This window comes from Capsicum annuum, chromosome 12 (assembly GCF_002878395.1).
Source record: "Capsicum annuum cultivar UCD-10X-F1 chromosome 12, UCD10Xv1.1, whole genome shotgun sequence".
Taxonomy (NCBI): Eukaryota; Viridiplantae; Streptophyta; class Magnoliopsida; order Solanales; family Solanaceae; genus Capsicum; species Capsicum annuum.
Window position 1 is genome coordinate 5,130,318 of NC_061122.1, and position 10,985 is coordinate 5,141,302.

A 10,985-nucleotide genomic window follows, 5' to 3' on the forward strand; every position below is an offset into this window, starting at 1 on the left:
TTTTTAATATAGTGAATTTGCTTAGTTAACTATAAATTCTACCTCGTAAAGAAAAATTGTCCGTGTTGTTCAATTGTTCACATGTCAATAAAACTATAACTCTTGCTCAGTAGACACTAAAGTGCACGTTTATTGTTTCATTGTCAGTAATTATTAACTTCTTGAAATGTCTGAACTCTTGTTGATCGATAAACCTAATTATTGCACATATTTCAACTAAAGGTATAAAAACGTATACCCGATGAACAATAAAGGTAAATATTAAAAAAATTTGCTAAGCGGCGGCCAAATATTCAAGTCCATCCCTTTTGGTGATTGGCACAGTCGAGATGGACCTACATGTTGCAAGTTAATCCGAATACCACATATAGTTTCATGAATGCTAATTATTTTAATCTACCTAGCTAAATGCAACGTACTATGAAATATTTTCATTGCTCAAATTTCCATTACACCACAATTTTTGAAATATAATTAAACCTTTTTTAAATTAACTTAAAAGCATATCACATTTAGTTTTTCATGAATGTAGTCTTAATTAATCCTAAATATTTAGCTAAATGCAATGTATAACAAGAGATTCACTGTTCTAGAAATTCCATTAAGAAATTTAGAAACATTTTTCATCTTGATTAATCTCATTCATGAATCACTAATTTATTCAATTTTTAACTAAAAATTTAGCATTCCAAAAATTACAAATTTCACTAGGAGACACAATATGTCATTGATATTCCAATGATGTTGTCCCCAACATATACCTATGAAGATCCAAAAGTAAGACTACTATACTACCAAAGATGTTGACTATTTTAGACATGCCTTGAGATTTGTTTTCAAACTTATAAAACATAATTTCAAATTAAGAAAGATACTATAACAATTGTTGATCATATTTTGAATCCTCTTCTATTTATTAAAAAAAATAAAACATAAATGTGTTTTTAACTTGATTACAATCGGTATTTATGTCATTTTAATTTCGGACCCGCATAAGTAGATACTTAAATTTGTATAAAGCTGGACAAGCTAGACATATATGTCTTTTGCGACGTCCTACGTGACAATTTTGTCACATAGAACATGTGTATCTATTAGCGCAGATGCAAAGTTGGAGGATATCAATGTCTGTTGAAGCCAAATTAAATGACGCATTTGCATTTATGCCTTATACGTTACTTAACAATTGATTGCATCGTCCAAAGGGTGCCTATTGAAGAGCATTTAACTGAATATCGTGTCTACATCAAATCAATAGATGCGTGACATGTATTTGTATATAGACTTTAACACTTAACCATGACTAGTCACATGCACTCTTAAACCACTCAGCCAAAGTAAGATTACATGACATCGTTTAACTATCTGATGCTGGTAAGTATTTACCGTCTTATCAGAAAATTACAGTATAAAATGAATCTATGGATATATACAATAGGTTTAATTCTCCGATTTTTTCATGTATTTACTTTCCTATATCTTGACTCCTAGTAAAAATTCTGAATACGCCACTAATATCGTAGTACTTACTACTCCACCGCCAAAAATATTGTATACCTAAAATACCCTTCAAATACTTTTAAATTTACTTCAAAGTTAGTTGGGTTCGTTATTTGATCTTTTCCCCGACAATACACAGCGTTAGTTGCGCCAAAAATCAAGAATGTCCAACTCCAACGGCTGAGATCTCATCAATAAAAAAACAAATCATGAATGTCTATATCAACGGCTAGGATTCATCAACAAAAAAAAAATTAATAATTCTACATTAGAGGTGTGTTGGGTACAAGGAAAATGTTTTTTTTTTTTTTTTTTTTTTCAAAAAAAGTGAGTTTCTTACTTATTTTTTAACGTTTGGTAAGTAATCAAAAGAGGGATATTATCTAAAGAGTATTCATATATTATATAACAAAATAAGGTCGGATGTTCAAGGGTCGGGGGATGGCAAAGGGGGATCGTTGTGCTTCATGTCACTGAGCTCATCTGAACCCAGTGCTTTCGACATGAAACACAAATTTATATGTAAAGTTCAACAAAATTGCAACAGATAGTAGATATGAATCCATAACTTAAAAAATATAATGAGTTCGATGCTAAGAACTTTGGAAATTGAACTCATAAAGCTTAAATTCAAGATCTACCTCTCCGTGTTAGAGGCACTCAGGAGAGGACCGATAATCATTATTTTGCTACTCCGACATCCGTTAAATTCAAGACAAACTAAGTATAATTATATAAAAATGTATAAAAATTAGTATAAGACTTAAAAAAGCACCCAGTAAACCAAGAAAATAATCGATTGCTTTAATTTCCACGCAGAATCTTAAAATTTTGGGCATCACTATATAGGTGTTTGAACCTCCCGAGCGCTCACAACTCTAAATCTTAGGCCCGCCACCGAAGGCGCTGGCTTGAAAAAGAGAAGACAATCAACTTGAAATATCACTTTTCCCTACTTCTATTAAAAATAAATCTCATTTTTGAGAAACTTATTTTTCAAATATTTTAACTAATAAAACATGAAAAAAATTTAAAAGTATTTTAAGCAAAAATAGCATACCAAACCCACCCTAGATTATAATATTTTCATTCCATTTAGCATATATAAATGTAAGTACCACACATAATAATATTCCAAGTACAACATAACCGGTTTTCTCTCTATTGCCTCTTCTTTCAACCTCTCTTTTAAATTTCATTCAAAGAAAACAAAAAAGAATAACAACTTCTCTAAGCGATACCATTTTTTCTTATTTTTCTCTTCTTCTTTCTTGGGAGAGGAGAAGAATTAATCATGAATTATGATCATATATAAACCTTCATAGAATATATTCTAATTCTTCTAAATTCCTTTTCAAAATTTAAAAGCCAAATTCTTGAAATTTATCAAGAAGCTTCTTGATATTCATTCATTTTTTGTGTTTCACACAACAAACATATTCCACATATACTAAATGGAAGGTTCTTTCCTTTCCTTTACCACCATTTATTTCATTCAAGTGTTCTTTTTATGTATATTTATATAAATATATAAACCCTTTTCAAAATTTTGAACATTTTTCACATATAAGCAGAAACAGAGGCGGATTCAGAATTTGAATTATAATAAATTTACGAGATGTTTTTTTTCATACTTTTTGCATTCAGTTCTAGCTATTTCTGCACCTTCTAATCGAACCTAAATAACATTTACAAAATGAGCAAATGAAATTTGATTTTTAATCAATCAATTCGGAACTTAATATTTTTAGCAATTTTTCACGTATATATATCTATGTTTACCAAATAAATGGATAAATTTGATTAATTTTTTTTTTTTTTTGTAGGTGAAAGTGTTGTACAAGTATCAAAAAATGTAGAAAAAGAAGAAATGAATAGCCAGGAAGTACTAGTAGTAGTACTAGAAAAGGAACAAGAAGAAAAAGAAGAAGAAGAAGAAGAAGAAAATGGAAAAGACGAAAAGGATAACAACAGAAAAGATAAGGATGAGTTATCACCAAGGGCAGTATTGGAAATTCACATTTCAGGCACATCGGATTCTGATAACAGCAGCAGCGGCGAAAGAAGCAGCAGCAGCTTCGGTTCCTCTGTTTCGGAAAACTCCTCACACTCCAATGGCTCCAGCGGAATTAAGAATTTGTTCGATCAAATGAAGAGGAAATCAATACGGAGATTTTCGACGATTCAGTTATTTGGAGGATACGAGAATTTTTTGCTACCGAAGAAGAATATTAAGAGGAAATTATTGGCGAGGATTCGGAGTGCTCAAGAAGATACAATTGATTGTTGCCATGATTTTGTTGTGCCTAAACCTTCATGGAGGAATTTTAGCTTTGATGAACTTGCTATAGCTACTGATTATTTTGCCCCAGGTAAATTTTCTGTTAAATTTTCAACTTTTTTAAATGGTGTTAGTGAGTGTTTTTAAGGGGTCGTTTGGCGTGAAGTATAGGGGATAAACAGTGACGGACTCAGGATTTATGAATTATGAGTGTTTAAAAAATAAAATTTTGAAAAATAATAAAAAATGGATTTTGGGCGCTTAAAAAATAAAAAATTACCTCCCGAGATATCTCTTTAGTGGAGAAGCTTAAGATCAACTTAAATGATCAACTTAAATGTTAGTGCACCTAATCAACTTTTATTTTAATGGATGCTTTTATCTGTTTTATATTTATTTTCATATATTTTTTATTTAATTATACCTATTTCGCATCGAGTTTATTGGTGTCGGAGATAAGTTGTTTTGGGATAAAATGAAAGATTTAATCCCACCAATTACATCATAGTGATGGAATAAGTTATTCCATATAAATGGTGGAATAACTAATCTCAGAATAGCTCTTTCCCAACCAAACGACCCCTTAAAGTAGTAGTATTTGTTTATTTTGAATTGTTTAAAGCGATAACTTGAATGATTTGAATTCGTGATGCGTATTATCCATTAGAGAAGAAAGTGTTTATTAATGGAATTTTTTCCATCCAAAACACTTCTTATAACAGCGTTGTCTGAGTCAACTTGCACATACTTCAACTATTTTAAGTGTGTTGTTTTGATCAAGTGTTATGATGAAGCTTCATAGAATATTAGAATTAGATTGACAATTCTATAGGAGTAGAGGGTCTTTTAGGTCATTTCGCCTATGGATATTTGATATTATTATTTTTATTTTAGTTTATGTGTCTTATTTTGATATAGTATGATGGTTAAAAAATAAGTGAGATTTTCTAATTTTTTCTTGTCTTACCAAAAACATGTGTAATGTATTGATATTTTTTTATATCTTGTGATCTTAAATATATCATGTGTAATATTAAAGTAAAAGTATTAAATATAAAAAGTGATATATTCTAGTAAGACACATAAATAAAACTTTGATAATCAGATACAAATAAAAAGTAAAAAATAAGACACATAAATTAGAGCAGAAGAAGTAAATTTAGTTTTTGTAGTTTTTTTCTAGTTTATTAAGTATATTTTTTATGGTTATTTTCAAAATTATTTTAAGCTTGAGAGTTATAGGTGTCTTTCTTTGAAAATTTGCTCTTTTCCCATTTGTTCTTGGAATGCTAAAACCATATGGGAGCAACAAATGTGGACCTTTTTCTTCTTTTCATGAAAAAAGAAAGAAATTACTTACAACATTTTTGTTTTAGTTATTAAAACTAGAAATTTCCACTTTTATCTTATTTTAATTAATTTTGCAAGAAATGTTAATTCTCTTGGGATTACCAACGGAAAGTTCGATGTAATAAAGTTTCTGCTATACGAGGAATTCGGAAAAAGGACCAATCACAAGAGTCTATTCCTGATTACATAATAATAATTTTATCAGTTATTCTGAGGCTTTCGAGATTAATTGCTTTTTATAACATGGGACAGTTGGAATAGGGTTATGACTATTTCTTGACAAAGACGATACTTTTCTACTACTACACCCATAATTTTGATCCTTATCCTTCTAATAAACCATAAAAAATTCCAATTATAATCACATATAATATATACACAGTGTTTATAACTCATCATTAATTATGAAATGAATTTACCTAGCAAGTTTAGGAGAAATTCAATGAATCATTTTAAGACCGACTTATATTAAAAAATCTGACGCATTGTTCGCTTTAATTCTATCTCAAAATTTGCCTCTTATTTAGTATGTCACATCAAATTTGCTAACAGGTAAACCATGTGAAGTTGCTTATCATGTCATGTTTTACGTTTTTTCGTCTGTGTAACAGTTTTCTCTTTTCAAATAAAATTTCATAATCTCATTTTCCATCATAGGTATCACATGTAATTCATCAACCCGCCATCCATCATAGGTATCACATGTAAAAACTCAAAGCGAGTCCTTTATCTTTACCCATCTTCATCATCTTACTCTCCCTCATAGACATCAAATTCAAAAATATCGATACTTTAGCCTTAGTTTACCTATCATAGCGATAGTTTGGCTAATTATAACTAAACTAACTGTAGTTTCGTGTATCTATTCACTCTGTATCAGAGCGAATAGATACAATAGATATAAAAGTGAATTGATACACCTTCAAGTGAACAAATACTTAGAAAAATACTCCCTCCATCCCAAATTATGTGTCACCATTTTATTTTTGGTTCGTCCCAAATAGAATGTAGTATTTTCTTATTTGGTAAGTTTTTAAAAACACAATTACAAGTTTACCCTTAGTGATCCCACTTGATTTTAAATACTATATTACTTTTTTTTTTATTTGTCTTTTCAATTAAAAGTCATCTCACTTAATTTTAAATATTATTACTCCTGTAATTTTATAACTTTAATAAAGTCAATACTTATTTTTTAAATATCGTGTCCGATTAAATAACGATACATAATTTAGGACGTGGGAGTATTAAACTCAAATTCTCACTATGTATCGCTATTTCAATAATGTTTGCTTTCTTAAATAATTTTTTCTTTTTATAATATAGTAAGTAACTAAGTACTACTACCAAGCATGGGACATATTCAAGTTACTACTTTTTTGTGCATTTTAAGGCAGCATGCTATTGTCTATTCTAAATAATAAGTTCACATTTATGTTTATTTTTTTAATGTTGGGTTCTTGGGGAATTCAACTACCCCACATTCTCACTAGTCAAAGCAGCCTAGTACTTGAATATTGAGACTTTTCTTTGGCCCAATGGTAGAAAAAGTAAACATGGACTGCTCAACATTTTTATTACAAAATTGATGTTGATAGTGACTTGTGGTAACCACCACCAAAAGGTAAGGATTTCAAGTTTGAGTTTAAAATATATGATCGTCTTTGATAAGGAGCGTTTTGACAGAAAGTGATGGTGACTTGTCGGAAGTCGGAACCACCGGTAAAGGTTATGCTGAGGTGATAAGAGAGTGGTCTCAAGTTCGGGGTCTAAACATATAACCCTTTTTGACAAGGAGCATTTTAACAAAATACTAGTATATAATATCATAAGGTGAGATCTGAACAAGTAAGGCTTTCTCAAGTGATTTTGAGTTACCCTAGAGGAGTAGTGGAAACACTATTTATCCTTTTGGGAGTGGGGTGGAAAAAAAGTGGTGTCTAGGGCAGGTCGAGTGTACGTGAACCTTACCCCTGTCTTGTAAGAGTATAGAAATCGTTTTCATAGACCCTCGACTCAAGGAGAGAAAAGATAAAGAGTATTTTATTGCCCAAAATAAAATTTTTACACGCAAATTTAAATTAGTCGGACTATACAGCATAAGGTGGGAAACCCAAAAAAGTACTAGTGGGGACCTGTTTATTTACATCATCTTACTAGCTTCACTACCTACTAAAACAATTGCTTAAAAAACTTTCTTTTGTTTTTTTTTTCAATTTTGAAATACCCTTGTTATACTTTTATACAAATTATACAGTATAAAAACTTTGTACGAAAATGTGAATATGAATTCTTGAACCATGCCTAAGAGGGAGTGACAAGTGACAACTAACCATGAATCCAATAATTTATTCTATTATTATTGTCTATGGGCCTTAATGTTTCAATTTGTCCCATCAAAAATTTAAATTTCTGCTTCAAGTAAGGTCTAGTTATTGCAGCTGGAGCAGAGCTGCATGTGTACTCATCTGCACATGCCAGCAGCTTCTTGTCCTTCTTTTCTTGTCATAAACGTCGTATTCGAGGCAGCTTGTGTGTAGAATTACTATTTCATTGAGTTACCAATTATCCTTCATAAGACATAGATATCGAGTAACTCTGTCATCACGGCTTACCTAAATGGTAAAAAAGGATCTTGGTACCTTGTGAACTTAGTTACTGAGGCATATTAAATTGAGGTCGTTATAAAAGTGCATAAATTTCAAATCGTGGACCCGCCTTTGCAAAGAATCGCACAATTCTACATAAAACATGTTGCTTTCAAGCAAATTTGCTACTAAACTCTTATAAGAACATTAGACATGACATGGAGTAGCTTCAACTTATCAAGGAGATGACCCTAGATAGGAAGGTGTGGAGGAGTTAAATTAGGGTAGAAGGATAAGTAGGAGCGAGTGCGCCAGTGCTAGTAGGTAGGAGGACTTTGTTATCTGTATTAGTAACTATAGTACTAGTATCATTTCGGAATGTGGTGTCGTTTGTTGTATTATTTGGTGAATCTTGTCTATGGTCCTAATATCCTATTGGGTGTGGTAATTTCTATTGTATCTTGTTGTTTTTTTGCTATTCCTTGTCTTGATTCTCTTACCTTGGGCCGGGGTTCAATCGGAAACAGCCTCTCTATCTCACTTCTGAGGTAGTGGTATGGACTGTGTACATTTACCCTTCCCAGACTCCACTTGGTGGGAATATACTGGGTATGTTGTTGTTGTTGTACTCTTATAAGAACATTGCATAATCTGCAAGCTACATCAAACAAAAAGTTCCAACATCAACTTCCTTTGCAAGTAATTTATGCTAATACTATACTATTTTATGTCTTTTGAAATGTGACTAGATAACTTAATTGGCAAAGGAGGACATGCAGAAGTTTACAAAGGACATTTGCAAGATGGTCAAGTTGTGGCAGTTAAGAAAATCACAAAGAAAGAAAAGAATGACGAGGACAGAGTTGGAGACTTCTTGTCTGAGCTAGGAATCATTGCTCATATCAACAACACTAATGCTGCAAAGTTAATTGGTTTCAGTGTTGATGGTGGTTTGCATCTTGTTCTTCAATACTTGCACCATGGTAGCCTTGCTTCTGTACTACACGGTGCTGTATTCTGCTCTCTCGATCATGATTTTCTAGCGTAATGTCATCTAACGGAGAGTTGAATGCTAATAGTATAAAAGAACTTTTACACTATAAAGTCGCTTGGAATATAACCATGCATAATTGCTCATATAAGTGGAGTTAGTAACCAGGGAAATGCGATAGATAACATACTATAAGTAGGGGCGGAGCTAGGTGGAGACGAAAGGGTTTAATTGAATCCCCTTTGTCGAAAAATATACTGCAAAACCAATAAGGTGTTTGGTTAAGTCCGCGTAATGAGCATAAACCTCGTGTTTAGTCACCATCGTTGAGTTTGATACCCTGAACATACAGTTGGTGATTCACCAGAGGAAGGTTAGGATGACGTCAAGTCATCATGGCCTTTATGCCCTTGGAGGAAGACTTGCGATCCCACGAGGTTGTGTAGGGGAAAAACCAACTTTTTTTAAACATGTAGAAATTCTTGAATTCCCTTAAAATATAAGATGTTTGCGCTGTGAGAAAAGTTGTTCATGAATTGCTCTAGGTCGTAGGTTTAAATCGCAGATGTCACATTTTCTTGAATCGCTTTGTTTGAATTCATGTCTCTGCCACTAAAACTACAAACAGATTTAAACACAATGATAATGCAAGAGAATTACTCGTCAGCATATTTAAATTAAGTCCTATAGTAAAAAATATCAAACGTAATGAGGTGAATTGGGATTTTGACGTTGTTTTGACTGACAAAGGAGAACTCAGCATTTCAGGTGGAGAAGAGTGCCTTGAATGGAACATAAGATATAAAGTTGCAGTCGGGGTAGCTGAAGGATTGTGCTATCTACATTATGATTGCCAAAGGCGCATAATCCATAGAGATATTACAGCTTCAAACATTCTTCTAACCGAAGATTATGAACCTCAGGTTCGATTCAATCTTGTTTAGCTTTCGAAACTTCACTTTCAATGAATATATTTTATGTTAGTCACTTGAAGTTTCCGAACATTGTTTCTTTTATTGTTTGTGTTGGCTACAGATATCTGATTTTGGACTTGCAAAGTGGCTACCAGAAAAATGGGTTCATCATGTTGTTTCTCCTATTGAAGGCACTTTCGGGTATGTAAAGTTCAGTTTGATTGCATCTTAGATGTGTTCATTCGTTAAAATATGACAAAATTGGTTCGCAGATATATGGCACCTGAGTACTTTATGCACGGGCTTGTTCACGAGAAGACCGATGTTTTTGCCTTTGGTGTTCTGGTGTTGGAGCTTATTACTGGTCGTCGCGCTGTTGATTCATCCCGACAGAGTCTTGTAATGTGGGTATGGCCTCAACTGAACCCATTACTTTCGATCTGAACAATGTATGCATATGCAAAACGAATTTAAAATGTATATGTAAAACAAGATTAACCTCATTCTGCACTCACAAATTCTGAATCATGGACGTGCTTCTGGTTTGGCCGTCTTTTTTTCCCTCGGAGGGGTACAGTACAGTTTTGTTGTGCATTTCTGGATGAAATATTCATATCTGCCATTTTTTGCATAGGCAAAACCAATGCTGGAACAGAACAATGTCAAGGAATTAGTGGACCCTCGTCTAGGAGATGCGTATGATGTTGTTGAGATGAAACGAGCTATGTTTACAGCTTCTACATGCATTCATCACTTGCCAAACATGCGTCCTAACATGAAACGGGTATGTCTTTATCTTTGCACACTATTTCCATACCGAGAAAGCCTCTAGGCAAGAGCATTTCTATTTTCCATATTTTTGATTCTTTAAACTCAAACAAGTTAATCAAAGGGTTGGTTACACAATAGCCTCCCCCTCCCCTCTCCATAGTCCGGTAGTGGGTAAGGTGATCAACTTAGAGGGTGCTCGCCTCCTCTTCAAACGTGTCCTAAACAATTTGATGATTCTTTGGTTTTCGGTTTTAGGAGGACTGCTTGGTCATTGAGGTTTCTTTTTCTTCAAATAATTCGTTTGTGTTAGCCCTAAGACCGACCTAACATTTTGGTACGAGCTAGCTGGACAAAGACAGATACTGACACCTTGAAACTTAAGCGGGGCAAGGCTAAGGGGGGTAGGGCAAGGCGGGCCTAAAATAGAAAACAAAAATTGCTAAACAGGACAGGGTAGGGCGAGTCAACTATTTGCTTGGTTAAGATTTGTCTTACCGCGCCCCATTTACATCCCTAGAGTACAAAGACATTTCAAATGAAACCTAACTTATTGATTACACCTTGAAATTCTTGGTCATAGAGCTAGCTAG

At 33.0% G+C, this 10,985-nt stretch overlaps 1 protein-coding gene across 1 annotated transcript; it reads left to right on the forward strand.

Moving 5' to 3' along the window:
• Window positions 1-2,634: 2,634 nt before the first annotated feature.
• Window positions 2,635-10,408, forward strand: LOC107851077 (receptor-like cytosolic serine/threonine-protein kinase RBK1; the record flags this gene model as incomplete). The annotated part of the gene is given in 7 exon segments (XM_047400616.1): window positions 2,635-2,961; window positions 3,327-3,872; window positions 8,469-8,726; window positions 9,479-9,633; window positions 9,746-9,825; window positions 9,897-10,032; window positions 10,259-10,408. Coding segments are annotated over 7 exon segments (1,332 nt in total), but the record flags the coding sequence as incomplete, so codon positions are not given.
• Between the last annotated feature and the right edge of the window lie 577 nt (window positions 10,409-10,985).